Source organism: Sapajus apella, unplaced genomic scaffold (assembly GCF_009761245.1).
Source record: "Sapajus apella isolate SASKATOON/1434 unplaced genomic scaffold, GSC_monkey_1.0 scaffold28, whole genome shotgun sequence".
Lineage (NCBI taxonomy): Eukaryota > Metazoa > Chordata > Mammalia > Primates > Cebidae > Sapajus > Sapajus apella.
The window spans coordinates 8,430,854-8,454,061 of record NW_022436968.1 but is presented as its reverse complement, the minus strand read 5'-3'; the positions used below and the strand labels follow the sequence as shown (position 1 = coordinate 8,454,061).

Genomic DNA, 23,208 nt, shown 5'->3' with positions numbered 1-23,208 from the left:
GTTCATGTCCTTTGTAGGGACATGGATGAATCTGGAAACCATCATTCTTAGCAAACTGACAAAAGAACAGAAAATCAAACACTGCATGTTCTCACTTATAGGTGGTGTTGAATAATGAGAACACATGGACACAGGGAGGGGAACATCACACACTGGGGTCTGTTGGGGGAGCACTAAAGGAAGGGCAGCGGAGGGTAGGGAGGTTGGGGAGGGATAACATGGGGAGAAATGCCAAATATAGGTGACGGGGGGATGGAGGCAGCAAACCACCTTGCCATGTAAGTACCTATGCAACAACCCTGCATGATCTGTACATTTACCCCAGAACCTAAAGTAAAAAAAAAAAAAAAAAAAAAAAAAAAGGAATGAGATCATTTCCTTTAAGTGTAGTGAGCTGTTTATAGATAAGTAGGCAAACTCAACACAGAATTTTATATACATTTGTCAAGAGTGTATGTGCTTTTTATGTTCTATACAAAACATTTTTATATTCAACATTAAAATATTTTCTGATAGTAAACAAAAATACTTTTTCACAATTGAACTCCTTCTATTATTAAAGATAGCTCAGCACTTTTTATATTTACAGAATGAGACACAGGCTGTCTTGATAGATGACTACATTTTTGTCTAATTTCCCCCATAGAGTTATTATATCTTTTAGACAAACTAAATTTAGCTGTGTCCCAATTGACAATAAGATTGAAATCCTCTGGAAGTAAAGTTGATCTCTTCTTGTTTCCTCTTATTTTAGTACCAGGGGTCTTCTGTAGGTTGTGGTTATTATATTTACAGTCTTTGGTCATCCAGCTTTGACTAGTGTGGTATTTTCCACTGATGCATGGGCTTTTCATTCCAGTGGGACATACAGTATTCTTATGAACAATAGGAGGAAGAAATGTTTGAGATGGTATTTTCCCAAATGATGCAGTGGGTAGATCTTGAAGATATCTGGGGAAATGTTGGCTAATTTTATATTCATAGGTTAATTTTCTTGAATTATCTAATTTGATAGAGCATAGATTATCTATTGTTATATTTTCATAGGCATCTTTTGGGCCTTGAAGTGTATTCAATTTATCAAAATTACACTGAGGTATGCTAGGTACAATTCCAAGTCTATTTTGTTTTAAGACTAATCCAGTACCAGGAATAAAAAGTTCTGGTTCTTCTTGCTTTGATAGATGAATGATGTCTCCGTTTGAAACAGACTGATGTGCTTGTCCCTTCATTGCTGCATGTTTCCAAGTTAAAGGGTTATATATAACTTGCCCATCAATAGGGCATGAATTGCACTTGTGGAATAACCAATTGTCAATACATTTCCTGTGAAACTTTAAAAAAAGATAAGCTAATCAGAGCTATAATAATCTTGTTTATAATATTTAAATAGATTTCTACCAGTTTTATAATTGTGTGATTATTAAAAATATTTAGCAAAATTGAAAAATAATTATCAGGTTTTATGAAAATATTTTGAAGAAGTTCACTTCTCAATATAACTGATGTAGGGACTGATTTCCATTTTTGATATTAAAATGCAAGACTTTTATGGATAGCACTCTTGTAATTTTGTTAAAACCTATCTACTTAAACCTATTAATTTCACTGCTGTCTAATTATTTCTAATGAAAATTATTTTAAGTCATAACTGGGAGGAAGGCAGCAAATCACGCTGCCACGTGTGTACGTATGCAACAATCTTGCACATTCTTCACATGTACCCCCAAACCTAAAATGCAATTAAAAAAAAAAGTCATAACCGACTGGAGTTGAAAATGGATCTGATGACAGTAAGATAAAAAATAACAAGCTAAATTTTTGGAAATAAAATAATAGGCCATTTTAAGTAAGGATGACTCTAAAGCTTCATTACTGAAGCTTTATTTGCTAAAGCGACTTCATTCAGAAAAAAAAAACTTGGTTATCAACCACTGTATAGTTGATTATCAATTATATAGTGATCAAGCAGTAGTATGGTGATTCTAGTAAGTTCAGAAGAAGTAATAATTATGTGAATTTAGGCACTTCTGTTTCATCTTAAGAATCATAAAAATACATAGCAAAATATTAGTATTCTATAAGCTTTTTCTTTCTTTCTAAGCTTTTTTCTTTAGATAACTAAAGTGGATAAAAATAATCCAGCTTAAAGTGCCATTTTATCTTTCCTAGCTAGTATATACAGAAATGAGTACTAATCACTATAAATACATCCTCAGGGAGCAAAGCTGCATTCTCAATAGTCTCTGCGGTAGTTCTTTCTACATGTGCTATACAATGCGAACACCTCTGTACAGAGTACAATTCAAAAATAAAAGGGAAGACTTAAATTATCACTTCATTTGTGAAAATTGATCCTACAGGGAAAGTCAAACTAAAATGATGTGACTTTTACCTTGTGAGTACACGGTAGCAATCTTATATGTTGACCAAGATGAAATGCCTTCAAGCAAAGTAGACACTGGTAGCCTGGGGCAAGGAGCTTACTATTCTTAGTAATCAGTCGGAGAGGCAGTGATCTTACAACATGTTTTGGTGTGTAAACTTGGCTGAATGAGAATAAGTAGAAACATAAGTGTTCACATGTTATTATAGATCAGGAAGTGATCAATAGCACAGGTAAATAACCTCTATATAAATAATGTAATCAAACCCTAGGTTTTCTTGAACTAAAGATAATAAATCTCATACATTATAAAGTTAAAAAAAAAAACCTATTTTATTGATCCTGAACAATATGGATCCAACTTCATAAAGAACAAAGTTTTTGGCAGGCACAGTGGCTCACACCTGTAATCCCAGCACTTTGGGAGGCTGAGGTGGGTGGATTACCTACGATCAGGTGTTTGACAGTAGCCTGGCCAACATGGTAAACCCTATCTCTAATAAAAATACAGAAAAGTTAGCTGGGCATGGTGGCAGGTGCCTGTAATCCCAGCTACTCGGGAGGCTGAGGCAGGAGAATCACCTGGACCTGGGAGGTGGAGGTTGGAGTAAGCCAAGATCATACCACTGCACTCCAGCCTGGGTGACATAGTGAGACTCCATCTCAAAAAAAACAAGAACAAAGTTCTACATAGTCATATCATATAAAAATGCTAACCTAAAATTTTCGAGTTTGAGTTGCACTTTAGCGTCAATAAAAGCAGACCATATACTCAAATTATAATATTTTAGTCTGAGCCTATACTTAGGCAAATGTTTAGAAAAGTATAAACAAATTCACTCTGTCTTCTGGTAGGAAGTGAAGTATATAGTAAGTCACATTAAATATTATAGACTACTATGACAAACTGGTAGATCATAAGAGATAAGAAAATTTGTTTGCACTTCGGGTATATTCTTACCACTTCAATATTGTTAGGCTATGTTAACGTAACTCTAAAAGTACCAGCTCCATTTTTTGTACCAGAAGTGCTGACTGACATAACTAAGATGATAAACTATGAATTAACTGCTATTTGATGCCATCGCAACTGGTGAAAGATATACAACAAATCTTTAAGAAAAAAAAAGCTTGGTTAAAAAGTCAGGTGTATCCCTATCATTCAAAAGTCATTCGGAACAAAGTCCAAATATATTCTTCACGAAAGTCTGTACTTCTCATTACTCTACAGATATATCCCCATCATATTACAGAAACAGCTTTTACCAAAGTCATCTGATTTAAATTAAAATGTATATGTATGTGTGTGTGTGTGTGTGTGTGTGTGTGTGTGTGTGTGTGTATATACATATACAATTTTTTTTTTTTTTTGACAGAGTCTTGCTCTATCACCAGGCTGGAGTGCAGTGGCGCAATCCTGGCTCACTGCAACTTCCGTTTTCCGATTTCAAGCAATTCTCCTGCCTCAGACTCCCGAGTAGCTGGGACAACAGGCATGCACCACCAGACCCAGCTAATTTTTTGCACTTTTAGTAGAGACGGGGTTTCACTATGTTGGCCAGGATGATCCTGATCTCTTGACCTCGTGATCTGCCCGCCTTGGCCTCCCAAAGTGCTGGGATTACAGGCGTGAGCCACCGCGCCCGGCCAAAATGTATATTTTTAGAACTTTTTTAAGGTTGTTACCTACTCATCTTTTTCCCGAAATTCTCTTTTTATTTATTCCATTTTCTCTGCCTAAAATGTCCTTCTTCCCCTAATGTTCTCCTTCTCAACTCCCTGTCCCACAATATCTCCTAAGTCCAACCATTGGTTATACAACTTATCATTGCAACAGTAAGAAGTATAATACCTGTGCAGGGAAAATGGAGTTTCAAAGCCTTTGTGTAGGCTCGTTTTATTCCCCATAAGAGCTCTGGTCTCCAATGTGTGTGGAGTACCCACAGGCATGGGCTATGTATCAATTGAGGTTTGGATAGAAACTTACATATACATGTGTATGTATTTATGTGTGAAGGTATGGGTGTATTATACGTATGTGTATAAATATATATATATATATATATACACACACACACACATATATGTAGTGAGATATATATTTAGTGGGTACATTTTTGTTTGGTTGATTCATTGAAATTATTATTTTTAACTTCTATTTTATCCCATCCTTTAGAAGTTGTCTCTTTTCTATGCATTTCATAATGTACACAATCTTTTAATATCATATGACATGCTAAATTTTCTGTCTTTCCTTCTTTCTTTCTTTTTTTTTGAGATGAAGTCTCACTCTTTTGTCCAGGCTGGAGTGCAGTGTTCCTATCTTGGCTCACTGCAACCTCCAGCTCCCAGGTTCAAGTGACTCTCCTGCCTCAGCCTCTTGAGTAGTTGGAATTACAGGTATGTGCCACCATGCCCTGCTAATTTTTTTAATATATTTTTTTAAGTAGAGATGAGGTTTCACCATGTTGGCCAGGCTGGTCTCCAACTCCTGACCTCAGGTGATCCACCTGCCTTGGCCTCCCAAAGTGCTGGGATTACAGGCATGAGCCATCACCCCAGCCTAAATTTTCTTTAATTGAACAGTATTATTACAAAAGGTCTGGAGACCCCTCCACTAATAATGTTTTGAATCAATGTTCTGAAATATAACCAATCTGCTCAGCACTCTTCCTCCAACAGGGTGAAGTAGAGAGTAGACAGAAGGGGAATGAAGCAAAAAAAAAACTTCTTTCCCTAGAGGCCAGTTATTTCAAAGGCAAATTTCAGATAGTTTTGAATCTTTTTTTTAATAACATAATTTATGTCAGTTTCAAATTTTACACTTACTTCAATGATTATTTGATTACTGAGGAAACTACTGTATTCCCCATATCTAGTAGAGTTTCTGGCCAAATTAATAATAACAGATAACATTATTTGAATATTTATTGTGTATTAACTCATTTCATAATCACAAAATTCCTACAATACTGGTTTTAACAATTCCCATTTTAAAGATGAGGAAAATGTGGCAGATAGAAGTGAGGTAACTAGTCCACAAGTCACACAGACAGCATGTGGTCAAACTATGATTGGATTCAGGCAGTCTAGCTCTACAGCATTGCTCTTCAGTTGGATGCTACAATGTCACTAGTATATAAGTGCTCAATAAGAAGAATAAAGGAATTAATAAAACTTATTCCAATTGAAGTTATTCAAAGATTCTGTCACACAAGACATATAAATTTTACTAGGAACCTCACCTTTGCTTTTCTTGAAAATGTGGTATCTTTTCTTCTATCTCATTTTTAGTATCTATGTATTGTACAACTTCTTCTGCTCTTTTTTCTAGTAATCTCCATTGTTGGTTTCTTTTCTGTAATAGGTAGAAAGTAGATGTTACTTTGCAAAGTCATGGATATTTTCATTTTGTGGATAAAAATTAGGTGGCTGCATATCAATAACATGAATAATACACAATATTTTAAAGCATACATATTATTTTTTAATACATTAAAGTATTTACAAATTATTAGTGAGTCTCATGTGCTATTGCATAGCTACTATAAGGGCATTACTTTTTAAGGTAAAAATAATAATAATTGTGGATGTTTTATCTTGTCTGGTAAATAGAAGTTAGTATTATGCAGCATCTGGAGATAATTTTTAAGTGTACAGTTTAAATGATCTCAGTAAAATTCCATGTTTCATTATTATGTAAGAAACTTTAAGAGAAAATCATAAATATTTTGGTGTTACATTATAAGCCAATTTTTAATGTTGAGAGGTTTTAAAAACTAATTTTCAAGTTTGATAGCTATAATTTCTGTTCCAAAAATTTATTTATGTCATCACATTTTTCTTATTGTGTTAGATTTTATAAATTACCAGGAAAGAACTGGTTGCCTTGTGCATCCTTATAAAAAAGAGTTCTCCTAAAAATATGGCTTCAGGTTTGTATTAAAAACCATTCAGCTCTATTCCACAGTGTTTTATATTCTTTTTATTCTTAGACTGACTTAGCTCTGTAATAGAAGAAATAGAAACACCATATTAGATTCAAGATGGATACTGTACCTTACGAAATGTAAATGTGTGTGAAAGATGGCAGCAGCTATCAAAACATTCCTGGCATAAGTGATATTCTATGCATTCGGTACACCTAAAAATATAAAACATCAAAACACGCAAGAAAAGAAACCAATTATTGTGATGGTTTTGGGTGAAAAATTCTGACCAAAACTTCCTGGGAACAATCTAAACACAACAAGGATCATTTCAAGTCACACTATGTATTAGTTTCCTATTGCTGCTATAAAAATTTACTAAAAACTTAGCTTAAACTGCACAAATTTATTATCTTACAGTTCCATAGGATAGAAGTCTGAGATGCATTTCAATGTGCTAAAACCAAGGGATTGGCAGGGCTGTGTTAATTTTGGGGGGCTATAGGGGAGAATCTATTTCCTTGCTCTTTCCACCTTCTAGAACAGGGTTCCCCAACCCCGGGCATCTGTGGCCTGTTAGGACCTGGGACATACAGCAGGAGGTGAATGGTGGGCAAGCAAATCTCCACCTTCTGTCAGATCAGTGGTGGCATCAGATTCTCATAGGAGCGTGAACCCTATTGTGAACTGCACATATGAGAGATCTAGGGTGTGCGCTCCTTATGAGAATCTAACTAATGTCTGATGATCTGAGGTGGAACAGTTTCATCCTGAAATCATACCCCAACAATCCCTGTGAAAAAAATTGTCTTCCACAAAACTGGTCCCTGGGGCCAAAATGTTTGGGGACCACTGTTCTAGAAGCTGCCTATATTTATTAGCTTGTGATCCTTTTCCTCCATTTTCAAAGCAAACAATGTAGCATCTCTCGGCCTTTCTTTCACAGTCACATTTCTCTCTGACTCTCTCGCCTCCCTCTTCTACTTTTAAGAGCCCATATGATTACACAGGCTTGTCCAGGCAATCCAGGATAACCTTTCTATTTCAAGGTCAGCCGATTAGAAACCTTAATTTCATCTGCAACCTTAATTTCCCTCTGACATGCAACCTGACATACAGGTTCTGGGCATAAGGATGCAGGCATTTTAGGAAGTCCATTATTTTGCCTACCACATGCCCTTTCCATGATGCCTTCTCAGGCTACCTTAGCTTTAATTTACCTCTTTCTCTAAATTCCTATAGGATCTACAGTCTCTTAGATATTCTGTCATTTGATTATTCAGTGCTGCTTTCCAGTTGTTTCATGAATGCCAGAGTTAGAGTTAGCAGCATATTTCTTGAAAACAGGAATTATATTCTCTTTTCCCACAGAATGGAAAAAGGTAAACACATAAAATATCTCAATAAAACTATTGACAAGTCAAAAAAAAACAAACACTTTCCATAAAAGCCCCATCTCAAGGTTATATTGTTTATAAAAATTTTGTCACAAGCAGAGGATTTTTAATTACTTGCAACATAATTTACCAAACTGAAAATATTCTGAGCAGTAGTCAAGTAAACTAATTTTTTATTCAAGTTATGAAAGATTTAGAAGATTATTGCCATGAGAAATTTAAGAAAATATGGTCCTCAGACATCTTAAAAGAAGCAAATGCAAATTTATTCATTATTACTCTTTATATATACAGGGAAGATTTTAATAATTAACACCAATGGATTGGAGCAATGGTGCAATTTATTCAATACATCAAAGTATGTTGGGCTAGAAAAAAGCATCGCTGTATTTTAATATATATCTAATAATTTTGCAGTTAACCTCTTAAAAGATGAAGTACCTGAATTCTGAAATTTGAATGAAGAAGTAATAAAGAAACTTTCTAATTAATCTTGTCTCCTACTCAATCTATTCCTAAAAGAATTGGAAATAGCTTTTCAGGCTGATGACTGAAATATCAGTACTTGAGGGAATGGAAAGAGGATGGAGTCACAAACATTGAAAATGCATTCTTAAATTTGTGAAAGAGAATGGAGACAGAGATTAGTCATTGTTAGCCAAATCCATAGAGGAGAAGTTATGAGACAAGAAAAGACATTCTCAAAGGAGAGTTTAGGGCAGTGGGCACGGGGCAGGATAGTGGGTGATGTGTTTACTTAGTAGGAAGAATAATGCCCCAGGACAGAAAAAGCAGTCAGAAAGCTCTGAGTGACATGAGTGCACTGTCATCAGCAACATACCTAAAAGCAAGATTTATACTAATGCTGCATGTAAATCATTTGAGGAACAATGATTGTAAGGATTCAGAATTTTACACTGTGACCCTCCCATGTCCTTGTTCCCGACATGTCCCAGCCCCCTCTTTGACATATGATGTTAGCTCCTTGCTGGTCCTATCTACCCTCTTGGGAAATTTTAAATTCCCCATATGATGGCTGCTAATACCAAAGATAGGGTCCTTCTTTTTCCTAGAATCCTCTTTAACCAACATTCCTGAACCTCACTGAATACCTCTTGATAAAAGTTTATAAAAATTCTGCACTTTTTCCCCAAGTGAGAGTCCTCCCTAGGAGCCTTCTCGGGCCAGCCATTTTCCAATAAAAACTTTTGTTAATAATTAACTTTCTTCTGTGTAACACATACAAAACTAAATTTAAGGGAAAAAGGTATAATTTGCTGTCAGATGTGATAACATTTTATGGTTTTATGAGAGAATCTTAATATACATAATTTAAATTGGGCTCATCATAACGTAATTTAAGAAGGCTGAAAAGTAAACTGATGCATTTCAAAAAAAATGTAACAAAGATTGAAATAATATTTTCTTCTTAATGTACTGTTAACTTAAAATTTTAATTAAGAAAATGCGATTTCCCAGTCAGAGCAATTAATTTATGTTTTATCATGACAATTGTGGGAAAGTTTGGGGGCTACAGTGAAAATTGTTTGCTCTAATAATTATTTTTTGTAGTTGTTGTTGAAGTATAAGATATGAAAGAAAACAAAACCTGCACTCATTGCAATTTGGGAGGGGGACTGGATTAAATATTTAGTCAATCTAGTTAATATCCCTCTGGCCCAGTCTTAGGAATTTTTGGCAATAACCTCATAGGTAGTTCAAAGAAAGGTACAGAGAGTGAAACATCCAGCGAGGTTCTGAGCTTGGAAACTCATCTAGGCTAAAGCCAGCTGTCCTGTATCCAGAACTTCTAGGATGGAGTGCTACTTCAGACTGAATCTAGACCAGAGCTCAAACAAATACCCCTATACAGGAGAAGAAAATAAAATGGTTAGAGTTCCTGAGATACTAGACTGAGATAGATGGTCAGTCTACAAGTCCTAAGTGAGCAGTCGTCACATAAGTCAAACAGTATATGTAGGAAGAGAGAGGCTACAGATCAGGTACTCTAATGCTCAAAGTATTCTGATGTAAAAAAAAATAAGAACACATGCTTATAATTTACAGATGACACTTACTTATAACACTTCCCCTCAATTGGAAATTGTTTGCAGTTATTACAGGGAATTCCAAGGTGTTTGTCCAGTCTCTCTTTCTCTGCTGCAGTTACAAGTTTGCTAGCATTTTTGAATTCCTCCAAAATAAGTTTTAATGGTGCAAACTCTTTCCTGCACAGAGGACATTTCAACATGGAAATGTTTGATGTATTCTGATAATTAGCTAAGATCTTCATGCATTTTATATGAATACTATTGCCACAACCAAACCTACGAGAGATAAAATTCAAGTTTACCATTTGTATACAGCAGTTTTATAGATTCATTGTATATATTATATATATTTATATAAACAAAATTTCTTATGCTACCATCTTTATTCCACATAAAAATAGATTCTGAACTGATTGTCATATATAGCTTGATTACATACAGACGCACAAACTCACTCACTCAATTAATCAATCATCTTTAATACAATAGAATTCCAAACTTAAATTTTCCTTCATTCCAATGAAATGGTGAAAGACTTTGCATCATTAAAATATTTTCATTTGTAAAATGAGAATGAATATAGGCTTAACACAAAGGAAAATAATATTATTTTAATAAAACGCTTCACTGAGAGCAGGGGTGAACCTTACTTTTCCAGAAGTCACACAATACATGGTATTACCAAAGAAATATCTACTGAGAGAAATACCATTTTGGGAAGTAGTTAATAATTTTACAATATGCAATAGAAGCAGACAGATTAACAACCACAATATAAACAAAGTTTTGTTAAATGATCAGGAGAAAAAAAGAATGAAAAATTGCAATGGCAAATGACTGTCCAAATTTTTCAAATCCTACTTTATAGTGCTGTAAAGAAAAGTATGAATATTAGACTCTCAATAAACATTTGTGCATATGTGAAAATTGAATTATTTAGGTTTAAAGATAGAATTTTGAAAAACTGAAAATAATTTTTGTAATTTCAAAGTAAAATAATCTTTACTTTCAGAAAACTCTTTATAAATATAATATGCCATAGCATTTATTCGTGTGTATAAAATAAAAGCACGGAAATTATTCTACTCTTGCTATTCAAGGTGGGAGGAGGAATAATTGTGGAATTATGTTTCAGTTTTCACCCTTGAAGTGTAGCTCAGAAAGATTTAGAGTAAGAGCATATATTTAGCTCATAACATATATATATGTTAGGAAACAAAATAATGTTAATTAAGTATAAATTAGCAGTAGGTAAAGTTGTCTATTTTTTCTCTATCATGTCTCCTAAGGTAATAAATCACAAATATGTTTCAGAATTTGTCATAAGTTTTAAGAATCCAAAGAAAAAATACATCACCTACAAAAGGTGACAGGAAGCTTTTTCTCCAAAAGTAGCTCTTGACAAATAGAGCAGATATCCTCTGAATCAATTTCCTTCTGTTTAATGTATTCATCTTCTTTAACATGTTCATTTTTGTCATTTGTTCCTGGTTGGGGAGTTTGAGCTCGATGTATCCCCCGAAGCAAGTCATTTATCTCTCTTTCTACAAGACCCATCTGTAAAGCAGCTAGTGAAAAATCCCAAAGTATTAAAATTCAGTCACAAAACTGGAGATACAGAGAGGTAACAATTTATGCTGAAAGTTGGAATTTTCTTTCAAATATCAGAAAGACAGTTTTGATTGAATTATTACACTGACACTGACCACTTCCTTATATATTTTTTCAGAGCCAAAATGTCAGAAGAGTCACTTAAAAAATATAAAAATTATTTTTTTTCTTGTTACTAAAGAAGAGTCAATGCAAACAGTGCACTTGAATATGTAACTGTTCATCCTTGCATTGGTGTTACAATCATGTCGTATACTTTGATCTGTTCTCTTGTCCATAAACAAATATTTTATCAACATATAAGAATATTAAAATAATTAGTACATGAATATATAAGGAGGAAACAGGGATATCTGAGTAGCTACTCTATTTGTTAGATGAGTAAGTGAATGAAAAAATAGTGGAAGAGCAAGACTTAATTGTGCCTATTTTCTGTTTCTGTTTGGTGTACCTACAAAATAGTGTCTCATTAGTCTTGTCCTCAAGAGATTTGGTCAGTGTTTCTAAGGAGAATCTATTAGTTACTCTATTGCCTGTACCATTGGCATGTGCATTTTTTGAATTCTGAATTTCCTCCATCCTGCAATCCTTAAGGGAATGTCTAAGTGCCTATAGTTTTGATCAGGGAATCCCAGATTCTTCATTCATTGGCCCATCCCTTTGCTCCTTCCAACATGCCATAATTTGAATGCTAGTTGTTATTGGTCCCCTGCCTTCTATTCAATTTGTATATCTTATATATATATATATATATATATATATATAAATTTAAAATTATTTCCAAGATAACGAAATGCCCTGTTATTCTGGAAAGACCCTCCCCCTCCCAAACTAAACACTAAAAATACTAAAAACAGCACAGTTACATTTCAATACAGAAATCGCTGCTCCCTGTCTGAGGTGGTGTAACAAGTGGAGTGTCAGAGGGCACTATACATTAATTAACCATTACTTTGGGGGAGAAGAGCTATTTGTCACAGAGACAGCAACATCTGCTCTCTAAAAAAGGGGAGAAATATTAAAAAAAAATATTGTGCTTTCAGGAATGAAGATGCTCTGGGACAACAGAAATACTTAAGAATAAAATTTTAGAAAAGAAGTTGGCCACAAGCTGTTCTGTGCGGTAAAATGTGAATTGGAAAATAAAAGGAAGAAACAGCCTCTTCTAAAGTGAATTTGGAAAAATTAATGTATAAGACTATATAGGAATATTTTGAAAGAAAAGAGCAAGATAGCTAACCTGAACTGATATCACAATGTGTTGTACAAATAATAAATGTAATAATATATGAGAACTCTCTAAATAATAAACATTGTTAAAGAAGAAAAAAGGATTATCCAATACTGTAACTGACATAACTGGGTGACAATATGGAGGAAAATAAACCAAATACCAGCCTCCAACTTGTACCAAAGTGACTACACACTGATGCTATTATGTAATGAAGAACAAAAATAATAATAAAATGAGAAGAAAAAACTCCAAAGGACTATTGATACTATGGAAGAAAGACAATTTTTAAAGGGTTGAAACAATAAACATGAAAAGAGCATATGATCTGATTTAATAACACAAAAATTCATATATATAACAAAATTTGAGAAATCCATAAAGAAAATATTTATAACAGAATAGAAAAATATTTGAAAAAGCAATGCTTACAATATTTAAGAAATGTTTGCAGCTTTATCGATAAAAAAACAAAGTACAATTCACATGAAACACAAATCATAAACAAGGCAGTAGAAGATGTTCAATTTCATTGGTATTAAAGACAAATGAGTTAAAATAAGAATAAAGCACAGACACTAAATAAAACTGACTGAAGAAACAATAATAAATGTTATGATTTGTTTGCCTTATGTTATTTCTTTTCTATTTAAAATAGTTATTTGAAGCCATTTTAGATCTTCCATAAAGGAATGTTAAATAACTATACTGGAGAATAGAAACTATTTTCTTATTTAATTTACCACGCATGGATAGATTATTATGAACCTTGCATCTGGTGTTTTTCCTGCTTTATGTGGCTTTCTTTCCAAAATTATAGAAATATTACTAACATGGCAAAATATTTCTATTTGTCTTTATTTTCACATTTCTTAAATATACTGTTAATATCTTTCTTTGTATGTTAAGTACTATAGTTAAAATGTGCCAAAAACAAGAATCCAAAAAACAAATAAAACTTAAAGAAAGTGACATATTACTGAAATCAGTGTAAATCAGCAAAATTATTCTGAAAAAAAATTTGGCAAAACATATGGGAGGAAGACATAAAAATATTAACACCTCTACTCCAAAACACAATAAGACTTTAGGCTAAGGAAATATTTGAAAAGAAGAAAAAGCTTCATGTGCAAATTATATAACAAGTAGTTAGAAATAAATTAAATGCCTAATAATGGAAGAATGTTAAATTGCTTATAGTATACCATATTCAGTGAAATATTAGCTAACCTTTGATGACTTTCATTACAGAGATTATATAGCATTGAAAATATAAAGTAACACTGTCTGTTAAAAGCAGAACACAGAATTCTGAGAGACTTTTAGGCTGTTTTATGGTATATGTAAAATCATAAAAAGAAAATAGAAAATAAAAAGTTTATATCTTTCTGGTAAGAATTTAGAAAAATTTCCTTTAATGAGGTTTAAATTTTATTCATAAATATTTAATTACAAAAAGAATAGGTAGTATTTTCTAGTCATTGTATTTAAAATAAATTAACAGGTGGTAAATCTAGGTTTTGTTGGGAAAATATTTGTAGAAAAAAGAATGTTCAGTGTTCAAAAATTAATACTTTTCGAATAAAATTCTCATATAATCACTTTGTTCTTCAAAAACAGAGAGTCTGAGGTGGGGTTTTTTTGTTTTGTTTTGTTTATTTGTTTGTTTGTTTGTTTTTTAGCCCTGTCAGCTGGGCAGGAGTGCAGTGGCATGCTCTCAGCTTTCAGCTCACTGCAACCTCCTCCCCCCAGGTTCAAGCAATTCTCCTACCTCAGCCTCCAGAGTAGCTGGGATTACAGGCGCCCACCACCACGCCCAGCTAATTTTTGCATTTTTAGTAGAGGCAGGGTTTCACCACATTGACATTGGTCAAGCTGGTCTGGAACTCCTGACCAGAGGCAATCCACCCACCATGGTCTCCCAAAGTGCTGGGATTACAGTGAGCCACCTCACAGGGCCTCAGTTTTCTTATATGCAACAATAGAATATAGATAATTGCTTCCAGATTCCTTTCAGAAAAGAATCCCTGAATGATGTTCAAAACTCTTCTCTTCTATTACAAGTAACATTCCCTCCACACTTATTTAAATACTATACGTAATCCTAATGAGTAAATTATTTAGTTTTCTTTAAATTATTTTTCATATATGTTTATTCTAGCTTTAATTTAAATGACAAATTTCAAGATCACTAAGACTTGCTTTCTTCAAATATTATTATACTCTCTAGTATTACATTGTACACATGGGATTTTCTCAATGTTTACTATTTAAAATTTCTTTTAAATACAAAAGATATAAAAATGTTTATTTCAGAAGAAAGTACAAATTGTCAAATTGCATAGGATTAATTTTAAACATTAAAAAATTCCCTACTGTAGACTGAATGGTGTCATCAATAGGTGCAAAGAATAATAATACAACATAAAATATTAGATTGATCAATACAAAATTGCTGTGTTTTAGATAAAAAACATTCATATACCAGCAATACATATGATTCAATTTATAAAAAGTACCTAGCATAGCTCCTGGCAAATGTGTGGTAGAGTAAATATTTGTTGAATTTAATTGGGTAGAACTGCACTGTTGAATATGGTAGCTGTTAGCCATAGGTAGCTATTGTGTACTTGAAATTTGACTAGTGTGACTGAAAAACCAAATTTCAAACTCTTTAAAATTAAAAATTTAGTTTTTAACTTAGAGCTGATAATCTATAGTTATGAATATATATATAAGTATGTAACAATTTGGATATGTGAATCTATTTTTCAACTAAAATTTTTTAGGAAGTCTATATACAGATCAAGTATTTCCACTGAAAAATAGTGTCAGAATTGAGATGCACTATAACAAACAAACTAGATTTTGAAGACTTAGTATTAAAACAGTAAAATAGCTCATAACTTTTATATTGATTACATGTTGACATAATAATATTTTGATGTACTGGGCTAAGTTAAAATATATACTAAAATTAGTTCCCTGTCTCTTTTTACTTCTTATAATATGTCTACTAGAAAATTACATATGTATGTCATATTCCTATTGGACAACCTCAGTATAGAAGCTTGTGACAATACTATGGAAAAATAGTGTAGAGAATAACTAAGCCTTTGGAGGTTGGGGGGCAACATTTAACTTCAGTGAATACAATGGAGAAGTCAAAAAGAAAACAATATGTATGAAATCATACAACCTAGTCAACAAGCAAGAATGGAATGAAAGAGAGGATTAAGAAGAGGGTGATATTTTAGAAAGAATCTGTCTATCTAGAGGATGAAAGACCAAGTGCAAAGTGCAGCCATTAAAAACAAAGAGGCTACACAGAATGGTACTAAGGGCTGAGAAAAGTGTAACAAAGGTAAGAATGAATATGGAGAGATAGAAACACTAGAGAAGCATGTTGGATGTAAATCAAGCAGGATTTGTGGCATGTGTAGATATATGGCAGAAGAAGATGAGAGAGAAAAAATCACAGAGAATATCAAAGTTTATAGCTGTGAGGAGAAAATAAAAAGGAAAGCCAGTATGTGAGGTAGGAAATCTAAAAGGGGAGCACAGATGGAGAAATCTCGGATTTAAGATGCCCATGGAACCTCCAAATTGAGCTGCCCATAAGGCAACTGGAAATACTGGTCTGCTGGTAAAAGTGTGAATCGTTGATACAGAGTTAATAGTTGCAGACATGGAAAATGGGAGACATTTCTAATAGAATATATAGAGTAAAAAAGAGAACAAAAGAAAAATCCCTGTGAAACACTAATGATAATTTATTATCTGGTATAAATTTTAAAATATGTCTACTGTGATTGTAATTATATAATAGCTGGGGGAAATAAACTTGCCTAAATAAAACCAACACTCGTTGAATAGAAAAAAAAATTAAAACTAATTATCAATTCAATTCTTCATGAATATCAGAAACATTTGTTAATAGTTTTTTTAAATTTTACTTTAAGTTCTGGGGAACATGTGCAGATCTTGCAGGACTGTTACATAGGTATACACGTGCTATGGTGGCAGTTCTTAGATGGGTCTAGTATAAGTCAAACAATTCCTCAACTGCAGTTAATCTTTTCACCATGACAGTATCTTTATTATAAAACGTACAAATTTAAATGACCTATAATGCAATTATTTTTCTTTCTTGCTTGCTTTTGAGAACTCTGGAATTTAAACTTACATAACTATATAACTGGCTCTAAACTCAATTTAAGTACTCACCTAAAAACTACGTTTTACTCTGCTTTTTTTTTGCAAAAAAAATTTCATTTAGCAAACATTTTTGAATAATATAATGTGCCATGCCAACTATCTATTTCTGGTATCTAAAAAAAATCACATTTGGTATTTTTCTCACAATTGAAACAATTTTAGATACAGAAACAACTGTAACCTTTTCTTAGGATACATAAATGTTTTTCTACTTGACAACTAGCCATTGCTTCATACCTGTTTTTAAGTGCCTATGAGTTTGAAAATGACATATAAAGTTACATTTTTTTAAAGATGAAAAATGTTCCAAGTATCTTTAGTTTAACAAGCTGAGCTACTGATAGTTTCCAAATTCCTTAGAAAAACAGCCATCTAAGTTTAGAAAATGTTAAATAAAAAATTTTCATATTTTTTATTTTATAATTATCATATTAAATCAGTAAAATAAAATAACAAAACAAAAAAGTCAGACCCCAAAACTTACATTCATGGTTCCTTGGAAGCTTGAATTTTTTCAACAAGACCCTAACATTCACAAGGAGAAAAAAAATCAAGACATTTATTATAACCTCAAAAGACATTTAATATATTTAGAATAGAAATTGAATTATGAGTTACATTACTGAAAGTATTATGAATAAACCTAAAACTTATCAATTTTCTATTACAATAGTTGTTAAACTTATATTTTAAAATAACCATATGTGAAAAAAGTATGATTAATGAAAACAAAAGACATTTGGTGTAAATAGATTTGTCAGAAAGAGTCCCTGTATTTCTAATGACATACAGTCATTCACAGGGAAAGGATAATGAGGGGATTTAGGTATTTATGGTACTGCCTTTAAACTTCTCTGGAAATGGAGTAATTTTCTGGATAGGGTACCAAATGGCTGTTTTCCTACATAAACCACTTTAACGGACCACACTTCACCACTACGCAATATATGCATGTAAGAAACCTGTACCTGTATCCTCTAAATACATAAAAATAAAAAAATGAAAATTTAAAAAGTGATTCATAGTCATGTTAATTGAAAAGAAAAATATTTTGAAATTTGACTGCCATTGGCCAATATGGAAAAGGTGAATACTTTCAATTCATATTTATGCATGTAGAATAGAAAAATAATCTTTAAATTTTACCAATTAAAATGGAATGCAACCTTTAAAAAAAAGTGGGAAACACCTATTATTCAAAAATACTAAATATACTAAATATACTTTAATATGTAAAACACTTTGATTATATTTCCATTTACTTAATCATTAACAATACTGTACAACGTGAGTTATATAATAATCAAAACAGAATACCCTTGCCCTAACATAAAATGAAAATGAAAAAAAAAGCCTATTTTAAATGTAATCATAATACCAAATTGTAAGTTGTGAAAGGACCATATTTTATCTTTATGTCAAGTAGAGTAAATAGCTTGTGTTACTAGATGCTTAATAAAAACTGATCAAAATGAAAGAGCAAAAAACTTGGTAGGTAAAAATATTAGAAATAACAACTATGTGTTTTTTACTTGTAAAGAAAACCATTGGAAATATGAAACTCATAATCTTTTCTTATTTTCTTATTTTTTCATGTTAAAGATCAACTAAATTAAAATAATATTAATAAGTTATTAGTAGGAGTACAGATAGGCAAAACAAAATGAGTTGATTTGGATTTAAACTAAAGAAATTTTTTTTAATATTTCTAGAGGTTAATTACCCTACAAATAGATTCTGACACTAGAGAAAATATTTCAGACTTGATAGACATAATCTTCAGTAAAGTTCTACTTCTATCTTGAAAGATTTATAGTCAAAGTCAACAAAATTATACACTGGGGAAATGACACTCTATTTAATAAATGGTGCTGGGAAAATTAGGTAGCCATAAGCAGAAGAATCAAAGTGGACCTATAGCTTTCACTATATACAAAAATTAACTCAAAATGGATTAAAGACCTAAATGCGAGATCTTAAGCTACAATAATCTTGAAGAAAACCTAAGAAACACTCTTTTGGACATTGGCCTGGGCAAAGAATTTCTGATCAAGTCCTCATAAGCACATGCCAACAAAAAGAAAAACAGTTTAATAGACTTAATTAAACAATAACGCTTCTGCAGAACAAACGGAACAATCAACAGAGTAACTATAAAGCTTCTGACCAGCAAATGAAACAATCAACAGAGTAAACAGACAGCCTAAGGAATGGTGAGAAATATTTGCAAACTACGTTTTTTGACAGAGGGCTAATATCCTGAAAACCCAATAACCTCATTAAAAAGTGGGCAAAGGACATGAACAAACATTCAAAAAAAAAATACAAGTGGCCAACAAACATATGATAAAATGCTCGACATCACTAATCAAAAGAGAAATGGAAATTAAAACCACAATGAGATACCATCTTATACATGTTATAATGACTATTACTTAAAAGTCAAAAAACAACAAACATCGATAAGGACCTGGAGAAAAAAGAATGCTTATATACTGTTGCTAGGAATGCAAGTTAGTATGACCTTTATGGAAAACAGAATGGAGATTTCTCAAAGAACTAAAATTAGAGCTACCATGACCCAGCAATCCTATTCCAGGGTATATGCCTACAGGGAAAGAAATCATTATATCAAAAAGATGCCTGAACTCATATGTTTATCACAGCATTATTCACAGTAGCAAAAACATGGAATCAACCTAACTATAAATAATTTTAGGCTGGATAAATAAAATGTGGCATAATGTGGTATACATAGACAGGCCCGGCACAGTGGCTCACGCCTGTAATCCCAGCACTTCGGGAGGCCAAGGCGGGCAAATCATCTGAAGTGGGGAGTTTGAGACCAGCCTGACCAACATGGAGAAACCTCATCTCTACTAAAAATACAAAATTAGCTGGGCGTGATGGCACATGTCTGTAATCTCAGCTACTCAGGAGGCTGAGGCAGGAGACTCGCTTGAACGTGGGAGGCAGAGGTTGCGTGAGCCGAGATGGCGCCACTGCACTCCTGCCTGGGCAATGAGAGCAAAACCCGCCTCAAAAAAAAATGTGGTGCGTGCGTGCGTGCGTGTGTGTGTGTATCTACCATGTAATACAACTCAGCCATAAAAATTAATAAAGTCATGTCTTTTGTAGCAGCATGGATGGAACTAGAGGCCATTATCCTAAGTGAAATAATTCAGAAATAGAAAGTCAAATACTGCATGTTCTCAGTTAAAAGTGAAAGCTAAACAATGGCTCACATAGACATATAGAGTGAAATAAGAGACAGCAGAGACTATATTCACTATTGGGGTGATGAGTACACTAAAAGTCCAGACTTCATCATTATGCAATATATGCATGTAAGAAACCCGTACTTGTACCCCCTAAATACATAAAAATTTTTAAAAATGAAAATTAAAAAAATGATTCATAGTCAAATGTTAATAGAAATGGAAAATATTTTGAAACTTGATGGCCACAGACCAATAATAAAAAAGGTGAATACTTACAATTCCTATGAATACATGCAGAAAATGGAACATTTACTATTCAAGAAAATGTGATTTTGGAAACACAATTTGTTGAAGCACAGCCATATCTCAAATGAACCACATAATTATCATCAGTGGTGGGATCAGGATTTTCCCCCATTTTTAGTTAGATTTCACATTTGTACATGAGAATCTAAAATTGATTTTTTTCTATTTAAAAGCATTAACATTATAAAATGCTTCTCAATTTAAATGTTATTCAATTTTCAGAATAAAGGGAAATACTGAAAAATTTATTGTTAAGCCATGACCATTTTAACTTTATATTCCCCTAACACCACATTTCCTTAATTTTGTTGTTATTCAAACCATGAAAAAGACAAAATATGTAACACACCAAGATGTTCCTTTGTGGAAGGTCTTCATTAAAAAGTCACTTACCAGCAGATATGCTTACAAAGTTCCCCTCCTTTCAGAAATGTGGAACAGTTACAAACATGAGGATTTCCTAGAAAAACCTTTCAAAGAAAAATGCATACATTAAAAAAATCAGTAAAATTTTAGAGTTAAAGCAAAACTGAGTTAATAAAAGAGATTTGAAGAGGTAATTTAGTTTAGGTGATTCCAAAACGTTGAATAGATTTCTTCTGGAGAATCTTAACTCTTGATACCAGTCTGTAGGCTGATTTTTCATTTCATTATTTATCTTTGTTAGCAACTGAACAAATTAAAATGGTTTTAAAGTGACTTGCCCTTAGGCAGGTGAAAATAAATCTAATTTCCAAAGTAAAAAAACAGAAAAGCAAAAATCAACCCATAAATTCCTTACTGTAAGGAAATTCTACTTTGGGGTGCAGCTAAGCACCTTTTGTAAGGTAACTCATTTTGGATTCTGTTTTATATATTTGAGTCGGTGAATTTATTTAATTTTATTGAAGAGGACAAAATTTATTCACCAAGGCTAGTTTGGCTAAAACAATTAAATACAGTAAGTATTAAAGCAACCAAGTTAAAAAAAAAAAAGAAAAAAGATGCTTTAAATACGCACAGGCTAGTAAACTGCATTCAGCTCTTAAACTGCAGGACAATAACGTAAAATTTTGTAAGTGAACTCCTAGGAAGTAGTACAGTGGCTGATTTTTGAGCGGTTAAGAATGGAATATGCCGGGCGCGGTGGCTCAAGCCTGTAATCCCAACACTTTGGGAGGCCGAGGCAGGTGGATCACGAGGTCAAGAGATCGAGACCATCCTGGTCAACACGGTGAAACCCCGTCTCTACTAAAAATACAAAACAGTAGCTGGGCATGGTGGTGCGTGCCTGTAATCCCAGCTACTCAGGAGGCTGAGGCAGGAGAATTGCCTGAACCCAGGAGGCGGAGGTTGCGGTGAGCCGAGATCGCGCCATTGCACTCCAGCCTGGGTAACAAGAGTCAAGCTCGGTCTCAAAAAAAAAAAAAAAAAAAAAAAAAGAATGGAATATGCAAATATGAAATATCTGTGGTCTTTCAGCAAACTTAAATTTTTATTCATTAACACCTTTCCAAGGTATTGCCATTTAAACCACCCTTTAATAGGGCCTTTATACAGTTTCAGGGTGAGCAAAGAGTAAAGGGAAATCGTTTATTTATTTAGCACATATTTCCAGTATGCTAGCAGACTGTAGAATTCTCATTTCGTTTGATTTACGAGACTAATGACCACTAACAAGGGATCCAAGAACACATGGAATGCAAACCAGATATTCATATAAAGCCTCTGACTTTTTCAAGCCTAAAGATCAAGAGCCATCATCTTTTACAAGAGTTGCAGTTTGAGATCTTAACCTCCAAAAAAGAAACTTCTAAAAAATACTATTTCCTTCTTAATTTGCACGTCTTTTGGAGTCTGGAACACTCGCGGGGAGGCGCTTTTAGGGGTGAGGCAGCAAGAATCTGCAGGGATTGTGATGGTGGCTACACACATTGGGTACGCGGGGCGGGGAGGGGGAGGCTGGTTGGGGAGTGAGGGGGAACCCGGTGGACTGGGCTGGTGGCCAACAGCAGGCGGTAGGGGCGGTAGTTACTCGGAAATTCTTGTTTTCCGGCTCCTCTTCCCTCAGCAGGAAGCCTGTGGGGCCCATCTCTCGTAGGAGGTAGATGCTGCTACTCAGCGCCTGGTCTTGGTGCCAGCTGAGGCTCTCGCTCAAGTGTCTTCGCCTTTCAGAGGCCTTATAGCCTCCGCGAAGCATCCTAGCTGGGTGCGGGCGGAGGCGGCCCCTCAGCTCGGCTCGCTGAGGCGCCTGTCGGTGTCCAAGACAACGGCGTGCAGGCTGGTTGCCTTGGTGACGGTGGTTGGGCTCCGCGGTGTCCCGGCGTGCCTTGCGCCGACGGAGAGCCGGCAACAAAGGTGCGGGCTGGCGGGGATTCCGCCACTCGCCCCAGCCTCCACTGCATTTTGAAGTGACGCCCCTGAGGAGTGTTTTTAATAATCATCTGGCCGACTTGGAAGCTGGCGGCCGAAGGCATAGCTGTCAATTTTCTTGCATTCCTTCTTCTGCTTCCTCGGGGCAGAGGTGGTGAAATCTGCGTGTTTTGAAAGTTGCAAACCCGATTGCAATCTGGACTCTGGATGCTAAAATTATCCTGTGATGATTCATCATCTTTATCAGAAAACCGAGGTTACAGAGCACAGAGCGATTTTTGACGTTCAACAACATTCCACAAACGTTTTCTAATTGTTCAGTATGTGCACAGGTTAACCAAGTCTCCGGGGAGAGATGTAGAAGTCAGGAAGTCTAAACCCTAGGAAGTGTATCACCCGTAGAGGCGCCGTCTGTAGTCCCAGCTACTTGGGAAGTAACTAGATGCTTAAGTCATTGCCGTGTGTGTGTGTGTGTGTGTGTGTGTGTGTGTGTGTGTGTGTGTGTG

The 23,208-nt window shown here is 34.1% G+C and overlaps 1 protein-coding gene across 1 annotated transcript; it reads right to left on the bottom strand.

Moving 5' to 3' along the window:
- Positions 1 to 379: 379 nt before the first annotated feature.
- Positions 380 to 23,147, bottom strand: ZSWIM2 (zinc finger SWIM-type containing 2). Its single transcript, XM_032292719.1, has 9 exons — positions 22,365 to 23,147; positions 20,744 to 20,820; positions 17,308 to 17,348; positions 11,121 to 11,331; positions 9,791 to 10,039; positions 6,446 to 6,530; positions 5,632 to 5,744; positions 2,396 to 2,549; positions 380 to 1,334 (listed from the first exon to the last, which is right to left on the bottom strand). Exons 1-9 carry the CDS (start codon positions 22,527 to 22,529, stop codon positions 534 to 536), a joined length of 1,896 nt encoding a protein of 631 aa, XP_032148610.1. The 5' UTR covers positions 22,530 to 23,147; the 3' UTR covers positions 380 to 533.
- Positions 23,148 to 23,208: the final 61 nt, after the last annotated feature.

What these genes read in the sequence shown, in the direction of transcription:
- ZSWIM2 (XM_032292719.1), bottom strand. Translation starts at nt 22,529, where the DNA reads ATGCTTCGCGGAGGCTATAAGGCCTCTGAAAGGCGAAGACACTTGAGC. An exon ending in CTTTGTAAGCATATCTGCTG is followed by an intron (nt 17,349 to 20,743) that starts GTAAGTGACTTT and finishes TGTGAATGTTAG; the next exon opens with GGTCTTGTTGAAAAAATTCA. An exon ending in GCTTCCAAGGAACCATGAAT is followed by an intron (nt 11,332 to 17,307) that starts GTAAGTTTTGGG and finishes ATTTTTCACTAG; the next exon opens with CTGCTTTACAGATGGGTCTT.